The sequence below is a fragment of the Balaenoptera ricei genome, chromosome 5 (genome assembly GCF_028023285.1).
Source record: "Balaenoptera ricei isolate mBalRic1 chromosome 5, mBalRic1.hap2, whole genome shotgun sequence".
NCBI lineage: Eukaryota > Metazoa > Chordata > Mammalia > Artiodactyla > Balaenopteridae > Balaenoptera > Balaenoptera ricei.
The window spans coordinates 116,161,910-116,184,241 of NC_082643.1; the positions used below are offsets into that span (position 1 = coordinate 116,161,910).

A 22,332-nucleotide genomic window follows, 5' to 3' on the forward strand; every position below is an offset into this window, starting at 1 on the left:
TGCCAGAGGTACAAACATGACTAATATGTAATTGCTAAATTCATAATCTAATGGGATGAGAGAGAGATGAAGCTAGTGGTACCCACAGAGGGCAGCTGGAGCCCTGAGGCTCAGGCTTCCTGGAGGGAATGAGCCCAAACCGAGACAGAATAATAGTGATGATGGTGAAGAAAGGTGGGGAGGGCATTTGAAGCCTTAATAAGGTGAGCAAAGGCTCGTGGTGTGTGAGAGAAACAGAATAGTGCAGTGTGGCTGGAGTGTAAGTATGAAGGAGGGGAGGTCACATTTACATTTTGGATGGATCCCCCCTGACAGTGATATAGAGGATGAATTTTAGAGGAAAGTTGTCAAAGGGCTAAACTCGGTAGTATCGACCATCTGAGAAATTATTGCGGTAATGTTCGCTGAAGTTGCTGGGACACGCCTTGAACTCTAATCTGGGTGGTAGCAGTCATGGGGAGAGTTTTAGAAATGAAAAATTTGAGAACATATCTGTGAGGTAAAACTGGCCAGATTTGGCGGTGGATTTCACGGGGTGGGTGAAGAAGAGGAAGAAGACACGATTGGCTTCTTGGCTTCAATGACTTAGATAGAGAGTGGTCCTTGGGATCAGGGTACAGATGGAGGAGCCATTTGGTGGGTGAGGGGAGGGGACCTTGTGTTGGTGTCAGTGTTCAAGATATTGAATTTTGACACACTGATTGATTTGGGCCTCACGGTCTGAGATTCTTAAAAGGCTTCAAATTTCAATAAATGAAATGTTAATGGCTTTGCAAAAATTCATAATAAGCTATGAATAATCATATTACTGTTATCCAAAAATCCTTTTTTTTTTTTCAGCTTGATTTCTTTTATTAAGAATAAGTGCTTGATTTGATCCTTTTGTCTTCTTCGAAAGTACTTAGTACTGAGAAAGATTTAGAACAGTACTTTCTATAAGACAGGGGTCAGTGCTTGGAGGATTCTACCTAAACTGAATACTTCTCAGCTTGTAAAGACAGGGGATATGAAACAAAGAAGACGTGAGCTGTTGTCCAGGTCCACACTTGCATTTCTAGAACACCAGATGTATTCATGCTCTCCAAGATGGAATTATAGTCAGTATCTCATTTTCATGATTGCAATGCAATGTTTTATTTATTTTTAAAATTTTGCTTAGACAATTCAATATAAGTTACCTTTTTTCGGTAACCATTTTTTTCCTTTTCATTATTTCTTTATTTGGTGTGCTTTCAATAGTACCATGCCCAGGTAGGTATTACATAGCATGAAAACATGACCTTCCTGGATACATCCACATTTCCCTGCTCCCTGCTCAATGTGTGTGTGTGTGTGTGTGTGTGTGTGTGTGTGTGTGTGTGTGTGTGTGTCTTGGCAGGGGGTGCTTATATTCTAGAATTATGGATTTATTCTCAAATTAGGATTTTTATGTATTAAATTGAATATTTTATTCAAGCTAGAAGGGTGAATATTTTACTAGAATGAAAGTCTGTGACAGGCCCCAGGCCTGACTGTTTTAACTGTCACAGCTCCACCTTGTGGTTGATAAAACATTAGCATGGCTTCCCCAAAAGGAACCTAATTAGCCTATGTATAGTTGGAGATGATTTTAAAAAAATGATTCAGATGCCTAAAATGTACATGGATGCAGAAGAATAAAAATAGGTAAATTTTAATCACATTGAATAGAAACACAGTCAAGTTGATTAGTTGGATTTTGTGTCCATTTTATTTTATTATTACTCACAAATTAAAAATACTATTCAAATTCAATGTAAAACACTAAATAACAATGAACCACAAAAGATTCTCCATGTATTAAAGCAGACACATTGAAATTTTTGGATATTCACTTGCTCAATAGGTTTGAAAACACCGTTAATTGGATGTCTAATATTGCAGCTTACTAAGATAGTAATTATTATACTTTTCTGTGGAATTACAGACTTTGATACCACCTAATATGTGTCCAGAAACCAGTTGTATCATGGTGAAAAAAGTATAAATTTCAGATCATAAAAAACTTTTGGCCTATCCCTTAGCTAAACAGCAAGTAAAAATTTACATTTTTATGGATATGTGTTATTGCAGATTTATTAACTGAACAGCACCACCTCTGACTTACTGGAAAAAAAAAATGACAACTCTGTTGCAAAATATTTGAATTTGCTTGTACTGTTTTAAACCAGGGTAGGCAATTTCTGATCCAGAGACTTGAATTATCCCAGACCTTTGTGCTGGTCATGATTCCTTTAGAGAGAATAATTTCTTTACTCTTGAAATATTCTTACTTCATTTATTTCATTTAAGTAGATTCTATGATGTCATAGAAAAAAGATCAGTTAGAACTATAAACATTGATTAAATACCAATTAGCATTTTAGAAGGCAGAAAACAGAGTGAACTAGAATAAAGTCAGAGGATAGAGATATTTAGACATACAGTTTCAACTAATTCTCTCTCCCTCTGTCTCTCCAACTTTCCTCACTATCTGTCTGCATCTTCTAATATCTTTTCCTCCCTACCCCAATCTCCTTTTTTGGTCCGTCACTTTGTCTCTTTCTTTCCTTTCTTCTCCCCCTGTATTTCTTTCCTGTTGGGGCTCTAGGAAAGACAAAAAATAGCACCAACACTCCTTTGCTTCTCCTGTTTCAAAACCAACTGAAAGATAGACCCAGGTAACAGGTAGATGGATATCAGTAATCCACCTTTATTACTGATACATTGATTGCAGGATGTAGCTCTACATTCACAGCCAAATGAGCTCTTTAATACCTCATTCCTAGAGCAGACAGACACCCACCCGGTTATGGTGCCTCCCTGAGAGTGGCCGTTGAGACCTGGCTGCCTTTTTTTTCAAATTTTTTACACATTTACAGTGGTGGCAGCCACGTCACTGGGTCGTGGTCGTATTTGAGGTACCTTCTTTTTGCCATTCGAGTTGTTCCCATCCAAGCTAAATTTCCATTTCCCCTTTGAGACCTGCGTTTCTACTATTCCAGTGCTGCATTTAGGGTTAATCTACATAGTGACGAAGTCTCTACTTGCTGTTATGGGCAGGCATTTTTACTCCTTTACTCCAGTGCCTGTTGATCCTTTAGTACTGTTCATTCATATGAATCTAGCACTTTTAAATGTGCAAAGTCACCATCTGGATCTTTGAATTTTAAAGCTGAGGATAGAGATTAAGTAATTAACAAACCTGAGGCCAACAGAACTAATGGGGGAAGATGGTTGAGCCTGTAGACACCTTATCATTTCAAGAGGTTGACCTCTCTACTGTTTTCCCTCTCTTGGCTCAACTCAAAACAAATAAAGGATAATAGAATTTTAAGAGCTGTTGATCTTAGTGCTGCCTGGTACAAAACAATACAAGTGCAGGAAAAAAAAAAAATGCTCAGTCCACTAATTGAGACAAGCTTTTGCTGAGATTAAAAACCCCTTTCCCCAATAATTTAATCGCCTTCCCATCCTCAATTTCAAGGTCACACCAAGGTTAGTCACAGCAGCCTGTTTATGAAGCACACCATCAAAATCTAACTGCACAGCTGTAAAAACAGCTATAATATAAGCTGTTTCCAAGTGTCAGGATTAAACCCCCTGTGAATAGGTTTGCTAAGCATTCAGGCTGCTCCTGCCTTGGCTGCGTCAGGAGCCTCAATCTTCCCCAAGAGCTTATATAACATAAAAGAGCGTATCGTCAAATTCTATTTAGGTTTGATTTTATTATAAACACAGATTAGTATAGGTGTAAAAACATAGGCTCAATTAAATATTTATTTTGTTTTTTATTGAAGTCTATTTGATTATTTATTTATTTATCTATTTGGCCACACCATGTGGCATGTGGGATCTTAGTTCCCTAGCCAGAGATCGAACCCCTGTCCCCTGCATTGGGAGTGCGGAGTCTTAACCACTGGACTGCCAGGGAAGTCACAGGATCAGACAGTTAACTTTTTTTGATTCATGTCACTTACCCTCTAATATTCGGCATTTATTTTGGGGGCATAAATCCTACAGCAGAATAGGAGAAGGGCCCCAAATTACTATGAATTATCTACCAAGTGATGATTTTCTCAAAAATAATTGAGTTGCTGATATTGACACCTCATAAAGATGACAGTATGTGGCTTACAGACTTAGGTATGTTTGCAAAAGAAAATAGTTTCTACTAATAAATATGCTAACTTGACGTTTAGTCCATAATTCTGTAGCGCTTCGCTAGCCAAATACCCACTAGCTAAATGTAAATGAAACCTTGCTTCTATCAATATTGTGAAAGTTTGCCTATCTCTTTATTTTCTCCTATGGGCTTTGGGCTAATATTTTGAATACAGATCTTTAATACTTGGATTAACATGTATAAAATATAGTTTATTTAAGTTATCAATCTATTTGTCATTTGATTGTACAAATTGACTAGGAAGGAATGAAATTGCATCTATGCAAATGTCAAGGTTCACCAATTTCATCTGAGTATATAATTCAGAACTTTGAAATTCAGATTTATCAAAAATGTAAAGCATTGATTATCAAGGCCTAAATCCCATTTTGAAGCCAAACCTCAGTTTTGGTCAGTGTCCACTGGCAATTCGTTTTCGTGCTGGCGGATGTGTGTGGGTTGTGGGTTGGTCTTGGAAACAGTTTCTCGTGCTCGTGCATCTCATTGCCACAGCAACCAGCACTCTTCGGTGCTTCACTCACCACACACAGGACATGCACAAGGAACAGTGCTGTCCTTTGAAATAGCATTGTTGGAAACATCAGGGACAAACAGGAGGAACACCACTTCCGCAGGAAACATGCATCTGGCCACAGTTCATCTCACTCTGTAGCTTCCAGGGGTGTGCACCAACATTCAGTCATTCACAGTTGGAGAGGAGGAAAAAGAGGCGTGGAGAGAAAGGAAAATGAGTGAAAATGAAACCTGTGCTTTCATTTCATTCTCTCCAAGGGCTGTCTTATTCCCCTCCCCCGCCCTCTAATATTTTTCTTAGTTGCAGGGAGATTTACATTTAACACAGATTTAAGCAATCTATCTTGGAATTATTTTCTGTGTGAATTTCTTATACTGGCAGTAAGTAAGCTACAGTTGTTGGTTTCAAACATTTCTGGGAAGAAAATGAATAAGATTAGGAGTATCAAATTTTATCTTCTGGATTCCCTTGTGCCCTTGCCATTGAGTGGTAGGAACCAGTCAAAAGATACGTTAGTTTAGTTGTTGGACAGAGAGGTACGGCAACACAGAGACCTGTGTTTCCTTCTTCCACTGTTGCGATTTATGTCCCCCTGGAAGTTGCACGGTTAGCTAATAGCACGCTTTTTTCACTCTCCTGCCCGGCTCATCATTTCATCCTCCCAACCCTACTACTGCTGTTGGTATATGACCATGACCTCCTGCCAACCTACCAGCCTTCGATCCTTCAGTTCCGACAGGTCTCACACCCTGAGCCATGCCTCGTACCTGAGGGACAGTGCCATGATTGACGACACGGTTGTGATCCCCAGTCACCAGGTATGTGACTTTTTGCCTTCACATTTCTGCTTTCTGGAGAGCTTTTTAGCATTATCTGATGCCGGAAATGTCCAGAGGAAGTTTTTTAATCTAAAAAAAAATTGTCTTAATTCAGTTGCTAATCTAGGATAAGGGATTTAAGAGTTTTTCTAAAACATAAAAAATGTTTCCTGCATTTTTCAGTGAGCGGAGTTTTTCTAAAATAGCATACTGCTTGTTTCTTCAGCTATACTGGATTCTTCCGTGTGGACATGATATATAAAACTCAATTCCTTTATAAAATCTCTATTAAAGGAAAATGTAAGGTAGGATGCATTTGAGGTATAAGATGAAAGGTACAGGTTAAAATATGTCTCTCTATATTTAAAATTGTTTTCTATTAGAAAAGATGTAGAATTTGTTATGGAATATTTTCATTTTAGATATAATTTTATCAGCTTTGGCTGGATATAGGAAGTAGATGAACACCTACTCTTTTCAAAGACAATTACAGAAATGTGATCCTATATCAATAATATAATTTAAATGGGAATGCATTATAAAGATACATTTTAAATGCCTTGGTCTTCTATCGTATTTTTAAATGAACGTTTTTCCAGGTAATACCACTTTCCTGTAATGCCATTTTTTTTAAAGTTCATTATATTTTAATTTAATTGAAGGAACGTCTTTTTATTAAATCCAGTGTTCTTTGTGTTTAGGTGTCAACTCTAGCCAAGGAGGCAGAAAGGAATTCTTATCGTCTAAGCTGGGGCACTGAGAACTTAGACAACGTGGCTCTTTCTTCCAGCCCTATTCATTCAGGGTAAGTAAATCAATATTATGCATCCAGATCAAGAGGTAAAAAGAGATGAGTGAAAATAACAGCTTTGTCCAGTAGCTTTAGCTGATGGCTAGCTTACAGGGGAAGTGACCTTTTTAAAAACTTGTCACTGCTTTATCCACCATGGATTCTATCCACACAAACAAACCAGCAAAAAGCGTTGAATTCAGCATAGACGAACTGACCATTGTTTTAAAATAAGTCGTAGAATTGCGTCAAACAGCTTGCTAACTAACCAGAGTATACCAGTGGCCTCCTTACTGTTCACATTTTTGTCTTTAAGATGGCCTTGAAAAGAGGGGCAAGATCATTTGCTTTTTTGAAAGTTCTATTTACTAAGATTAACTGACTAGTTTAATAAATGCCTTTGCTTATGTATTAATGCATTTAAAATAATGTTTACAGAAGTGTGAGTCATACAGATGTATAGAGGAGTTCACAAGCTGTTTGAAGTAGGGATGTTCTAAAAAGGAAAATTTGAAAGCAACCAGTCAGGTTCTCAGTTATCTTTTACAAGTCATCCAGATAATATATATGCCACTACTTAAGAACTGTTGCCTATTTATATTAACTCATTAAAAAGTAGGGCTTTGAGTTAATAATTTTAAACATTCTTAAAGACGTTCTTAAGTTATAAGAATTCAATTATGTGGAATATAAATTCCTTAAGGAGTTTTAAATTGTAAATTCTTCATGATTGCTTTCTTCCTTACATTTTAATGGTGTCAAGTTGTATAGTAATTTCATAATTACATATAAAATTTTAAGATGTTTTTATTTAATCACTTTTAATCCCTGCTCATATTTTATCTAACTAAATATAATATTTTGATTTAAGTTTTTATCCCAAACTCCTTTTCCATAATCTCCAGAACTATTTTTAGTAGATCCTTTCTTGTTCTGATTATTCTAAAATATTCTCCTTTCAGGAAAGCATTCTAAGATATTGTAGTTAAAAATGTTGTACTTCTTAACCTGATCTTCCGTTAAAGGCTCAGAGAATGAATGTAAAATTAGTTATTGAAAATAATCATAATACTCTTCTTTGTTAAATAAGTAAAAGCTAGTTCTTGATGCAAGTGTTATTCAAGGGAATAAAAACCAATTAAACCTCATCCAAATTTACTTACATATTTTTAAGTATAAAATAATTAAAATCTGACAGCTATAAATTATTCAAAAAGCATAACATTGCATTCTGCTACTAAGTTTTTCAACAATGATGGGAAGAAAAAAAAAAAGAAAATTGGACCTAGAGTGTTGATGGATAATAGTTCAGAATCTAGAAACCATAATCTAGTATTTGAAGCCCATACCCAGCCACAAAGTGACGAGATGATTTTAAGCAAAATGTAATTAACTATTAGTAACCGAATTTATGAAAGAGTCAAAGTGTTATGGTGATATTTCAATTTCCAAAATAATTTACTTTAAAAAAGGAATTTCTTAAAGAAGTCTTAGCTACTGAAGGGCAGTAAAATACTCAGATGAAGTACATCAATATACAGACCAATAGTATAAAACTAGATACATGTATAAGTAATTAGAATTGATTACTTATGATGAAACAATAGTATACAGTGGTTAAAGTTTAATCACTCATTAAAATAATGATCTTTAAAATCTTGGTCTCTAATAAATGAGTTTTTCTGTGAACCTCACACCTGATCACTGATGCTAATCCTCAGCTCTGGATTAGCATTAGGTGTACATTGGTATCACCTGGGAGCTTTAAAAAATACTGATGCCTAGGCCCCAACTCAAATCAATTATATCACAGTCTCTGTCACTGGGGCCTTGGCACTGGTATTTTCTACAAGTACCAATAGAGCAGATATATATATCTTATACAAACTGTTAGAAAGGAGCAAAATTGCCTAAAAAAAGTTTGACTTTAAGGATGACTTAGGTAATTAACATATGACTAGTTACTTCAAATATTTTTTATCCTTTCCATTTACTTAAGTATTCTTCTTCACACACTGTTGAATTCTACAATGTATCAAACCTTGTGCCAGGCACTAAGGAAAATAGATGAGTAAAACCTAGCCACTCCCTTTAAGAAACACACCTATGTGTTGTTATTTGAACTTGGAAGACAATCTCTGGAAGAGAGATAACATGATGGTTAAGAGTGTGTTTGGAATCAGATCAATCAGAATTCAGATCCTGGCCCTGACACTCAATATGTGACACTGGGCAAGTTGTATAAAATATATAAGTTTCAGTTTACTTACCTATAAGATGAACATTATATTATGAATTCCATAGTGGAGCTTTAAGGATTAGATGCTTCTTAAGTAGTTAGTATTTTGCCTAGAAAGAATAAGTACTCAATAGATTATAGCCATTAGTATTTATACAATCCCCATACACATTTTCCACATCTTTAACAAATTCCAAATCAGTGAAACAAAATGTATTCTGAATCCTCTAAATGACAATAGCCAATGTGGTACAGTTCATAATGGCAGTGTTTGACTTATTATTTTTAATCAGGTAATCTATCACAAAGTTGTGTCTCTACTATAGTATTTGAATGAACACAGTGCAAAAGATGACTCTAAGAGGATGGGTAGTTACCACTGAAAACTCAATGATTCTGAGGGTGATGGTATTTGAAAGCTACCATGATATGAATGTATATGAATAACATTCATAATCTATCATGTAACAATGACATGTAATTTTATTCATTATACACCAGATTCCTGTGTAATAGTTTTTATATAGTTTTCAAGGAACTGAGTTTCTCTTTAATTAACTGGGTGAATTCCTAAGCCACTTCAAAATCTGCCCAAAATGTAAGAAAAAAAAAATTTTGATAGAAGGGATAATAAAGTTAGCTTTTATATGCATATGCCACTAATTTGATGTATAATGTTCTATTAGATTAAATAAAGGGATTTTAGATTAATGGAAGACACAGCTTCTACCAATAAGCACTATTAGTGATTTTCTTTTACTTCTACTGTTTCCAATGACTAATGTCTGTCACTATAGGAGAATAGGCATCAGTGATTAAAAAATCTGTTCTGACCAATAGATACAGCCAATAGCTAGCAAAAGAAAGGCTGACAGTAATATTTTTGTTGTTGCTTTTGAAGAAGTTGCCTTACTGATTCACAGTCTAACCAACAATTATTATTTCTAGTATCCCAGTCATAATCACATCCAACACAAGATTGGACAAGAATTTGAATTTTACAGTTCTTCCCTATTTCATAAGTGCATAATGAATCAACAGATGTAAGGCACAAGTTCCTAGTGAGAGCTAGTTTTGTGACTCATTTGAAATATTATTATTTCAAAAGTCTTTATTTTTATACTTTTTTAATAACAGCCAAGTGCCAACAAATAAATGTCAACTCATGATGTTATACTACAAGATATGATAACTAGAAGTCAATAAGAAAGTAATCTTTTAAAGGACTTCTTTTTCATAAAAACATGTTGAAGATGGTTCTGCTGTGAACCTAAAACTACTCTAAAAAATATAGTCTATTTAAAAAAAAAATGTAAAGATGTTAGCTCAAATAGTGGAAGGTGATATTTGAAACTCAAGGAAGTTAAAGCTGTTTCTCATTTGACAACGTTAATATTTATCTAAGTACATATAGTAGTTAATTTAGCTGTTAGTGTATTTCAAACACTCTTTTTTTTAAAGGTACATGAAGGTAAATTCTTCTGGATGAAGAAAATTATTTTATAAGTAGCAAAACAACTGTTTTGTAAGGCTGGGTTTCTGGTCCAAAGGATTTGTATATCATCAGGTGTTGAAAACCCAAGTGGACTCTGTGAAAAATGTATGTAGTGTTTTGAGGAAGAGCAGACTCAGGTAGAAGAGGACTGAAAGGCAGGACTGTAAAGTGGGATTCAACAATATGACCAGCGAGGAAGACAGCAATCCCCGAAACAGGGAGTGAAAGTCTTGAAAAAAGCACTAAGATTTTGTTTGCATAGTTTTTGTTACTTACTAGTAGGTAATTAATGTTACCTACTCTGCCTTATCGTTTACGCTATTGTGTGTCATTGGAGCTATTTTTTAAATTGTGCCTTTTCTGTTTGCATTTCTTCTGTAGGAGCCCAAAAGGTCATTACCATTATTTTGAAAGTATGAAAGAAAAGCTTTGGAGGCAAAACTATGTCCATCAAATCGAAAACTTTGTAACTCTCATTATAATGCCCTTCGATGCTTTGTAGCTTCTTGGACATTTAGATTTTAAGTGCCCACGTAAGCCAGAATTGAATAAGCCTACAAATCCATGTCCAGGGATTTTATAATATCCCAGTTCCCTAACCTGGGAGTTGCTACAGAGCTCCAGTACCTGGCTCTTCTCTCAGCATTTGCATAGAGCTGTATCTCATTTGTATTTCCATCTTTTTTTCAATGAATATGGTATTGGTATATAAATAATGTATCTCAGTTGAAAGTCACTTCTGATTTCCTTCTTTATATTTCACGTTATCCATTCCTTCTCTGTGCTAAAGTATCTATTCTGTTGCAGCCGCACCTCTCCATGTCTTGATCGTGACAACAGCAGGTGAACTTCTGCATAATTCTTTCTCTGAACATGTTGCCTCTTCCTCTCCTCCTTTTGTCATTTCCTTCTGCATATACCCTGCCTCAGGATGCTTTAGTGTGACCATACCTAGCCAGAGAGAGAGAGAGAGAGAGTGCGAGGGAGAATAATGTGTTTTCTCCAAATCATGGCCATATGGTAAAGAGAAAGTGGGTATTTCTTATTTTGTTGGAAATTAGGTGGGGTTGTACCAAAATGAATGTAGACCTAAAGTGAGAGCCTGTCTTGGTCATGGGTCTCCATATCTCAGCTTCTTTTGTGACAACAAGTGCTACATAGAGCTGGAAAATGCTATTCCAGCAATTATGCAAATTGGTTGAGCTATTTTCAAGTTATAGTAAAGGTTATGATTTTAAGTGTCACTTAGCAGAGTTTTTTTTTAAACTATATTCTAGGTGAACCAAGGGCTGAAAGTTTATTAATAGTGCATTTGCTTGCTAGTACTACTTTAAATGCAGCCTTTTGATATTTTACAAATTGTGCTATAGAATGATTCCAGTGTTCTAAAAAATCCATTATTCTATTTTATTTTAATAAAGTTATTTTTAAAGGTTCTTATCAAACTGCTGATTACTGTATTTTATTTTACAGTCACCCATCATGATACTAAAGATTGTCTACAAATAAAACAGTTTTCAACTTTGAAAAATTTACATCCATTCTTTTACTTTTTTCTGAAATACACACTAAATATTTTGTTTCTATACATGAACACAGTGAGTGATAAATACTTTTTTGGTGATTTTAACAAGTTTGAGACACTTTTTTCAAAGCCGTTTTTCATCAGTTTTTCAGTTCATGGAATTTCAAAGATTGGGAAGGAATTAAGGAAATTATAGAGGAGAAAGAGCTCATGATATGGTTTTCTCATAGTACCCCAGAAATCAGATTTAATTTAAGGCCCTCTTGCTATGTGTATGGGGATCACTGAAGCACCCTGATGACATTTTTTTCCCTATTTTCAATCAATAACTAACTCTGAATGCTGCAGTCTCCTCCCCGTCCCCACCCCATCGTCCTGGATGAATTAAAAGTAAACCTAAGGATTCATAACTTTTGGGGTGGAGGATATAGTCCTCAAAAGTGCAGAATCATTGTTTTCTGCTGCCTCCTCTGAAGCATGTACCTGTGTAGCTAATCAACTACATATTCCTAGGCAAGTCATCTGCATAATAATGGTGGGTTGCTTTTGCTTTTATTCCTTTTAAATTGTGATAACATCGTATCTCACAATTTAGAAAACTTCAATAAGAGTTTCTACTTTGCATGATTGTTGAATTTCATTTGGAGAGTAAGATATACAAAAGCCGAGTATGTTACGTGATGTTTTTTGTCTGTACAGTCTGAAGTCAATGTTTAGTGCAGTATGTGTATACATTTTCTGCAAAACTGCTCCTTGACTGTTTTAACCATACAGCAAAAATAGTGTATATTTCATGCAGGAGTAGCAGTTTATTTTCCAAATAGGAATGCTTCCAGAACATCTGAAATGGAATATTCCAATAGGTTGCCTACCCTAGTTAGAATTTTAACACCAGAAGGCCACCTTAGAGTTTAAGAATTTAATGTCTCTCATGTTATGGATGAGAAAACTGAAACCTAAAGATGTTAAGTGACTTGCCCGAGGTTACAGCAATAATTCAAGACAGGGATACATCTCTTGATAGATCAGAGTTGGATCCAGGAAAGAGCATGGTGCTTGCTGCATTATCTTGTGCTCTGTGATAATAGTATTTTTATATCTTCTTTGAATAGTGCAGTTCATAAACCAATGAAAACTCCATATTAAACTGCTTTAGCAAAGTTCCGGGTTCATTGCAGGTATTTAATAAACGTTAGTTTCTCTGTTTATTTTTTAGGTATTATATTATACTATAATTTTTAAGACAGTCAAAATATATAAAATCCTATGGGTGCCAGGAAAGGAAAATGATGGGAACAAGCATTTATTGAATTCTATGTGCTTTACCCGCACATGATTTCATCCTCACCCTGCCCTTAAGTGGTGGTATGATTATCCTTCATTGACAGATGAGGCTTTAGTCAGTGCTCACAAACGGTGGAGCTGAGCTTTAATCCATATATGATACCTCTGTGCATACTTAATTACATGTTTTTACTTCAACTCCTTTCATCTCCAACTGTTTATAGGCATTATCTTGTCCCATTTTTAATCTGAAAATATGAGAAAATCATATTTCCTTAATCAAACCTAGCATGTGAACTGATTCATCTCATGATTCCCTCCTTTCCAACCTTTCACTTTTTCCTATGGTACCAAAAAAAGTAAATGGTCTCTTATAATCTGCTTTTTGCTTTTTTGAAATTGTTTTTTTTTAATAACTTTATTTCATTTATTTATTTTTGACTGCTTTGGGTCTTGGTTGCTGCGCGAGGGCTTTCTCTAGTTGTGGCGAGCGGGGGCTACTCTTCATAGTGGTGCATGGGCTTCTCATTGCGGTGGCTTCTCTTGTTGAGGAGCATGGGCTCTAGGCACGTGGGGTTCAGTAATTGTGGCACGCGGGCTCTGTAGTTGTGGCTCGCGGGCTCTGGAGCGCAGGCTCAGTAGTTGTGGCGCACGGGCTTAGTTGCTTCACGGCATGTGGGATCTTCCCAGATCAGGGCTCGAACCCGTGTCCCCTGCATTGACAGGCAGATTCTTAACCACTGTGCCACCAGGGACATCCCTTGAAATTGTTTTATACATCACAAAATAACTGTCCACTAATTCTACTGCCTATCCAAATAGTGACACCTTTTGATTCTGATCTTTTTAAATGAAAATGCTCAAATGCTAACCCAATTTTGTATTACAAACTATTGGGATTAATGATTAGCATGTTGACTTTTATCTAAAAGATTTTTCATCAGCACTAGATATAAACTTGAATCATTATTTCTCTTATTCCCTCTTATTTGAAGAAAAGACTTCTTTTAGTATACAATTCTACATAGTCAGCTTTTTAATTAGTTGTTTATTCCGCAGTTACATTATTTGAGTCTGATTGGCTTAGGGTGTTTTCTTGCTAAATTTGTAAACATTTTTGTTCATTTTTACTATCTTCTCACAACTTACCACTTTCACTCTTCCATTCATTCACTATTCAACAATTATTTATTAGCTACCTACTATGTGCTCTATTTACATTGTGCTAGGCACTGGGGGGACACAGGAAGAAATATGGAGAACAAGGTCATTGCCATTGTGGCACTAATATGGCTCCTATATATGGTTTAATTCATTTCTCATTGACCAGGAAAGCAAGTGATTCTGAGTAAGTGAAACCATCATGTGACATTTGGGGCTTAGACTGTGAGCATCTTGGCAGCAGCAACTACGTCTTTACTTTCTGTATTCTCACTCAGTTCCTAGCAGGGCACCTGGCATTTACTAGGAGGGTAACAAATTGTTGCATGAAAAGGGGTGTGGAAATTATGGAGTAAAAGAGAACAAAAGAGAATTTTAAAAGGATCAGTCAATGACACAAAATCAGAGAAAGTCATCAAACATATAGTTACTTTAACATTGTTACAGCCAAGAACATAGCTACTTCAATTCATTCCTTAGAGCAGCGGTCTCTAACGTTTTTGGCACCAGGGACCAGTTTCATGGAAGACAGTTTTTCCACAGACAGTGGTCAGGGGGATGGTTTTGGGATGATTCAAGTGCATTACATTTATTGTGCCCTTTATTTCTATTATTATTACATTGTAATATATAATGGAATAATTACACAACTCACCATAATGCTGACAGGAGGCGGAGCTCAGGCAGTAATGCAAGCGATGGGGAGCGGCTGTAAATACAGATGAAGCTTTACTCATTTGCCCGCCACTCACCTCCTGCTGTGCAGCCTCATTCCTAACAAGCCATGGACAGATACCAGTTCATGGCCCGGGGGTTGGGGACCCCTGCCTTAGAGAATGCACCTCTAGAAGATATTCTAAATGGAGATGTTATATAGGCCATAAGCCGTCACTGGAATAAACATAGTGGAAATATAACAGCATGTAACATGAAATAGGAAATTCCCTAAATGCCTTCAAATGGTACAAATAGTATTGAAGATTGATAATATTAAGCAGATGTATTACAGTTCCTTACTAGTTTGAGTCCCTGTTCTTCACCAGTGCTGCTAGTATTCAAAAGATGAAACAAAATCAGAGAAAGTAGAGAAAGTCAGAAACGTAGCAATGAGTTTGGAACAGCACTGGTTGAAACTTAAGTCACTTTTTTCTAGTTTTTACAAAAATCAACATAAATATCATAGTCAAGAGAAAATAGTAAAATGGAAAAGAAACCTTTATAGTCATCTAGAAGCGTTACCAGTTCTCTCATTCTTTTGAGCAATAGTGCATTTTAAAAAGCAAATAGAAAATAAATTTTTTTAACATCTTTATTGGAGTATAATTGCTTTACAATGGTGTGTTAGTTTCTGCTTTATAACAAAGTGAATCAGTTGTACATATGCATATGTTCCCATATCTCTTCCCTCTTGCGTCTCCCTCCCTCCCACCCTCCCTATCCCACCCCTCTAGGTGGTCACAAAGCACCAAGCTGATCTCCCTGTGCTATGCGGCTGCTTCCCACTAGCTATCTATTTTACGTTTGGTAGTGTATACATGTCCATGCCACTCTCTCACTTTGTGACAGCTTACCCTTCCCCCTCCCCATATCCTCAAGTCCATTCTCTAGTAGGTCTGTGGCTTTATTCCAGTCTTGCCCCTAGGTTCTTCATGACCTTTTTTTTTTTCTTCTTAGATTCCACATATATGTGTTAGCATATGGTATTTGTTTTTCTCTTTCTGACTTACTTCACTCTGTATGATAGACTCTAGGTCCATCCACCTCACTACAAATATCTCGATTTCGTTTCTTTTTATGCCGGAGTAATATTCCATTGTATATATGTGCGACATCTTCTTTATCCATTCATCTGTTGATGGACACGTAGGTTGCTTCCATGTCCTGGCTATTGTAAATAGAGCTGCAATGAACATTTTGGTACATGACGCTTTATGAATTATGGTTTTCTCAGGATATATGCCCAGTAGTGGGATTGCTGGGTTGTATGGTAGTTCTATTTTTAGTTTTTTAAGGAACCTCCATACTGTTCTCCATAGTGGCTGTATCAATTTACAGTCCCACCAACAGTGCAAAAGTGTTCCCTTTTCTCCACACCCTCTCCAGCATTTATTGTTTCTAGATTTTTTGATGATGGCCATTCTGACTGGTGTGAGGTGATATCTCATTGTAGTTTTGATTTGCATTTCTCTAATGATTAATGATGTTGAGCATTCTTTCATGTGTTTGTTGGCAATCTGTATATCTTCTTTGGAGAAATGTCTATTTAGGTCTTCTGTCCATTTTTGGATTGTGTTGTTTGTTTTTTTGTTATTGAGCTGCATGAGCTGCTTGTGAATTTTGGAGATTAATCCTTTGTCAGTTGCTTCATTTACGAATATTTTCTCCCATTCTGAGGGTTGTCTTTTGGTCTTGTTTATGGTTTCCTTTGCTGTGCAAAAGCTTTTAAGTTTCATTAGGTCCCATTTGTTTATTTGTGTTTTTATTTCCATTTCTCTAGGAGCTGGGTCAAAAAGGATCTTGCTGTGATTAATGTCATAGAGTGTCCTGCCTATGTTTTCCTCTAAGAGTTTTATAGTTTCTGGCCTTACATTTAGGTCTTTAATCCATTTTGAGTTTATTTTTGTGTATGGTGTTAGGGAGTGCTCTACTTTCATAGTTTTACATGTAGCTGTCCAGTTTTCCCAGCACCACTTATTGAAGAGGCTGTCTTTTCTCCACTGTATATTCTTGCCTCCTTTATCACAGATAAGGTGACCATATGTGCGTGGGTTTATCTCTGGGCTTTCTATCCTGTTCCATTGATCTATATTTCTGTTTTTGGGCCAGTACCAAACTGTCTTGATTACTGTAGCTTTGTAATATAGTCTGAAGTCAGGGAGCCTGATTCATCCAGCTCCATTTTTCGTTCTCAAGATTGCTTTGGCTATTCGGGGTCTTTTGTGTCTCCATACAAATTGTGAAATTTTTTGTTCTAGTTCTGTGAAAAATGCCAGTGGTAGTTTGATAGGGATTGCATTGAATCTGTAGATTGCTTTGGGTAGTAGAGTCATTTTCACAATGTTGATTCTTCCAATCCAAGACCATGGTATATCTCTCCATCTATTTGTATCATCTTTAATTTCTTTCATTAGTGTCTTATAATTTTCTGCACACAGGTCTTCTGTCTCCTTAGGTAGGTTTATTCCTAGATATTTTATTCTTTTTGTTGCAGTGGTAAATGGGAGTGTTTTCTTAATTTCACTTTCAGGTTTTTCATCATTAGTGTATAGCAATGCCAGAGATTTCTGTGCATTAACTTTGTATCCTGCTACTTTACCAAATTCATTGATTAGCTCTAGTAGTTTTCTGGTAGCATCTTTAGGATTCTCTGTGTATAGTATCATGTCATCTGCAAATAGTGACAGCTTTACTTCTTCTTTTCCAGTTTGGATTCCTTTTATTTCTTTTTCTTCTCTGATTGCTGTGGCTAAAACTTCCAAAACTATGTTGAATAATAGTGGTGAGAGTGGGCAACCTTGCCTTGTTCCTGATCTTCGTGGAAATGGTTTCAGTTTTTCACCATTGAGGACGATGTTGGCTGTGGGTTTGTCATATATGGCCTTTATTGTGTTGAGGAAAGTTCCCTCTATGCCTACTTTCTGCAGGGTTTTTATCATAAATGGGTGTTGAATTTTGTCAAAAGCTTTCTCTGCATCTATTGAGATCATCAATGGTTTTTCTCCTTCAATTTGTTAATATGGTGTATCACATTGATTGATTTGCGTATATTGAAGAATCCTTGCATTCCTGGAATAAACCCCACTTGATCATGGTGTATGATCCTTTCAATGTGCTGTTGGATTCTGTTTGCTAGTATTTTTTGAGGATTTTTGCATCTATGTTCATCAGTGATATTGGCCTGTAGTTTTATTTCTTTGTGACATCTTTGTCTGGTATCACGGTGATGGTGGCCTCGTAGAATGAGTTTGGGAGGGTTCCTCCCTCTGCTATATTTTGGAAGAGTTTGAGAAGGATGTGTGTTAGCTCTTCTCTAAATGTTTGATAGAATTCGCCTATGAAGCCATCTGGTCCTGGGCTTTTGTTTGTTGGAAGATTTTTAATCACAGTTTCAATTTCAGTGCTTGTGATTGGTCTGTTCATATTTTCTATTTCTTCCTGGTTCAGTCTCGGCAGGTTGTGCATTACTAAGAATTTGTCCATTTCTTCCAGGTTGTCCATTTTATTGGCATAGAGTTGCTTGTAGTAATCTCTCATGATCCTTTGTATTTCTCCAGTGTCAGTTGTTACTTCTCCTTTTTCATTTCTAATTCTATTGACTTGAGTCTTCTCCCTTTTTTTCTTGATGAGTCTGGCTAATGGTTTATCAATTTTGTTTATCTTCTCCAAGAACCAGCTTTTAGTTTTATTGATCTTTGCTATCGTTTCCTTCATTTCTTTTTCATTTATTTCTGATCTGATCTTTATGATTTCTTTCCTTCTGCTAACTTTGGGGTTTTTTTGTTCTTCTTTCTCTAATTGCTTTAGGTGCAAGGTTAGGTTGTTTATTTGAGATGTTTCCTGTTTCTTAAGGTAGGATTGTATTGCTATAAACTTCCCTCTTAGAACTGCTTTTGCTGCATCCCATAGGTTTTGGGTCGTCGTGTCTCCATTGTCATTTGTTTCTAGGTATTTTTTGATTTCCTCTTTGATTTCTTCAGTGATCACTTGGTTATTAAGTTGTGTATTGTTTAGCCTCCATGTGTTTATATTTTTTACAGATCTTTTCCTGTAATTGATATCTAGTCTCATAGCGTGGTGGTCGGAAAAGATACTTGATATGATTTCAATTTTCTTAAATTTACCAAGGCTTGATTTGTGACCCAAGATATGATCTATCCTGAAGAATGTTCCATGAGCACTTGAGAAAAATGTGTATTCTGTTGTTTTTGGATGGAATGTCCTATAAATATCAATTAAGTCCATCTTGTTTAATGTATCATTTAAAGCTTTTGCTTCCTTATTTATTTTCATTTTGGATGATCTGTCCATTGGTGAAAGTGGGGTGTTAAAGTCCCCTACTATGATTGTGTTACTGTCGATTTCCCCTTTTATGGCTGTTAGTATTTGCCTTATGTATTGAGGTGCTCCTATGTTGGGTGCATATATATTTACAATTGTTATATCTTCTTCTTGGATCGATCCCTTCATCTTTATGTAGTGTCCTTCTTTGTCTCTTGTAATAGTCTTTGTTTTAAAGTTTATTTTGTCTGATATGAGAATTGCTACTCCAACTTTCTTTTGATTTCCATTTGCATGGAATATCTTTTTCCACCCCCTCACTTTCAGTCTGTATGTGTCCCTAGGTCTGAAGTGGGTCTCTTGTAGACAGCATATATACGGGTCTTGTTTTTGTATCCATTCAGCCAGTCTGTGTCTTTTGGTGGGAGCATTTAATCCATTTACATTTCAGGTAATTATTGATATGTATCCTCCTATTCCCATTTTCTTAATTGTTTTGGGTTTGTTATTGTAGGTCTTTTCCTTCTCTTGTGTTTCTTGCCTAGAGAACTTTCTTTAGCATTTGTTGTAAAGCTGGTTTGGTGGTGCTGAACTCTCTCAGCTTTTGCTTGTGTGTAAAGGTTTTAATTTCTCCATCAAATCTGAATGAGATCCTTGCTGGGTAGAGTAATCTTGGTTGTAGGTTTTTTTCTCCTTCATCACTTTAAATACGTCCTGCCACTCCCTTCTGGCTTGCAGAGTTTCTGTTGAAAGATCAGCTGTTAACCTAATGGGGATTCCCTTGTGTGTTATTTGTTGTTTTTCCCTTGCTGCTTTTAATATGTTTTCTTTGTATTTAATTTTTGATAGTTTGATTAATATGTGTCTTGGCGTGTTTCTCCTTGGATTTATCGTGTATGGGACTCTCTGTGCTTCCTGGACTTGATTAACTATTTCCTTTCCCATATTCGGGAAGTTTTCAACTATAATCTCTTCAAATATTTTCTCAGTCCCTTTCTTTTTCTCTTCTTCTTCTGGGACCCCTATAATTCGAATGTTGGTGCATTTAATATTGTCCCAGAGGTCTCTGAGGCTGTCCTCAGTTCTTTTCATTCTTTTTTCTTTATTCTGCTCTGCGGTAGTTATTTGCACTATTTTATCTTCCAGGTCACTTATCCATTCTTCTGCCTCAGTTATTCTGCTATTGATCCCTTCTAGAGAATTTTTAATTTCATTTATTGTGTTGTTCATCGTTGCTTGTTTGCTCTTTAGTTCTTCTAGGACCTTTTTAAATGTTTCTTGCATTTTCTCTATTCTATTTCCAAGATTTTGGATCATCTTTACTATCATTATTCTGAATTCTTTTTCAGGTAGACTGCCTATTTCCTCTTCATTTGTTAGGTCTGGTGGGTTTTTACCTTGCTCCTTCATCTGCTGTGTGTTTTTCTGTCTTCTCATTTTGCTTATCTTACTGTGTTTGGGGTCTCCTTTTCGCAGGCTGCCAGTTCATAGTTCCCGTTGTTTTTGGTGTCTGTCCCCAGTGGCTAAGGTTGGTTCAGTGGGTTGTGTAGGCTTCCTGGTGGAGGGAACTAGTGCCTGTGTTCTTGTGGATGAGGCTGGATCTTTTCTTTCTGGTGAGCAGGTCCACGTCTGGTGGTGTGTTTTGGGGTGTCTGTGGCCTTATTATGATTTTAGGCAGCCTCTCTGCTAATGGATGGGGTTGTGTTCCTGTCTTGCTAGTAGTTTGGCATAGGGTGTCCAGCACTGTAGTTTACTGGTCATTGAGTGAAGCTGGGTCTTGGTGTTGAGATGGAGATCTCTGGGAGATTTTTGCCATTTGATATCACGTGGAGCTGGAAGGTCTCTTTTGGACCAGTGTCCTGAAGAGTTGGCTCTCCCACCTCAGGGGCACAGCACTGACTCCTGGCTGGAGCACCAAGAGCCTTTCATCCACACGGCTCAGAATAAAAGGGAGAAAATATAGAAGGAAAGAAAGAAAGAGGGTAAAATAAAATAAAGATAAAATAGAATAAAGTTATTAAAATAAAAAATAATTATTAAGAAAAAATTTTTTTAAAAAGTAAAAAAAAAACAAAAACAAAAATGGGCGGACATAACCCTAGGACAAATGGTGAAAGCAAAGCTATACAGACAAAATCTCACACAGAAGCATACACATACACACTCACAAAAAGAGGAAAAGGGGAAAAAATAATATATCTTGCTCCCAAAGTCCACCTCCTCAGTTTGGGATGATTCGTTGTCTATTCAGGTATTCCACAGATGCAGGGTACATCAAGTTGATTGTGGAGATTTTATCCGCTGCTCCTGAGGCTGCTGGGAGAGATTTCCCTTTCTCTGTTTGCACAGCTCCCGAGGTTCAGCTTTGGATTTGGCCCCACCTCTGTGTGTAGGTCGCCTGAGGGCATCTGTTCTTCGCTCAAACAAGACGGGGTTAAAGGAGCAGCTGATTAGGGGGCTCTGGCTCACTCAGGCCGGGAGGAGGGAGGGGTACGGATGTGGGGCAAGCCTGCAGCGGCAGAGGCCGGCGTGACATTGCACAAGCCTGATGCGCGCTGTGCGTTCTCCCGGGGAAGTTGTCCCTGGATCACGGGACCCTGGCAGTGGCGGGCTGCACCAGCTCCCGGGAGGGGAGGTGTGGATAGTGACCTGTGCTTGCACACAGGCTTCTTGTTGGCGGCAGCAGCAGCCTTAGCATCCCATGCCCATCTCTGGGTTCCGCGCTGATAGCCACGGCTTGCGCCCATCTCTGGAGCTCCTTTAAGCGGTGCTCTGAATCCCCTCTCCTCACGCACCAGGAAACAAAGAGGGAAGAAAAAGTCTCTTGCCTCTTTGGCAGGTACAGACTTTTTCCCGGACTCCCTCCCAGCTAGCTGTGGCGCACTAGCCCCTTCAGGCTGTGTTCACGCCGCCAACCCCAGTCCTCTCCCTGGGATCCGACAGAAGCCCGAGCCTCAGCTCCCAGCCCCCGCCCGCCCCGGCAGGTGAGCAGACAAGCCTCTGGGGCTGGTGAGTGCTGGTCGGCACCGATCCTCTGTGTGGGTATCTCTCCGCTTTGCCCTCCGCACCCCTGTTGCTGCGCTCTCCTCTGTGGCTCTGAAGCTCCCCCCTCTGCCACCCGCCGTCTCCTCCCGTGAAGGGGCTTCCTAGTGTGTGGAAACCTTTCCTCCTTCACAGCGCCCTCCCACTGGTGCCGGTCCCATCCCTATTCTTTTGTCTCTGTTTTTTCTTTTTTCTTTTGCACTACCCAGGTATGTGGGGAGTTTCTTGCCTTTTGGGAGGTCTGAGGTCTTCTGCCAGCGTTCAGTGAGTGTTCTATAGGAGC

At 37.4% G+C, this 22,332-nt stretch overlaps 1 protein-coding gene across 41 annotated transcripts in view; it reads left to right on the forward strand.

Annotated features, from left to right (window-relative positions):
- Positions 1-22,332, forward strand: part of ANK2 (ankyrin 2) — a 695,510-nt gene that overhangs the window by 620,044 nt on the left and 53,134 nt on the right. For 18 of the 41 annotated variants that reach the window (XM_059923458.1, XM_059923468.1, XM_059923478.1 and 15 more), the window contains 2 exons: positions 5,413-5,515; positions 6,217-6,320. In XM_059923458.1, the coding sequence (XP_059779441.1) occupies positions 5,413-5,515; positions 6,217-6,320 (207 nt within the window). Of the gene's footprint in view, positions 1-5,412; positions 5,516-6,216; positions 6,321-10,846; positions 10,883-22,332 lie in introns of all 41 variants that reach the window. The other 23 variants (XM_059923449.1, XM_059923446.1, XM_059923454.1 and 20 more) reach the window with 3 other exon arrangements.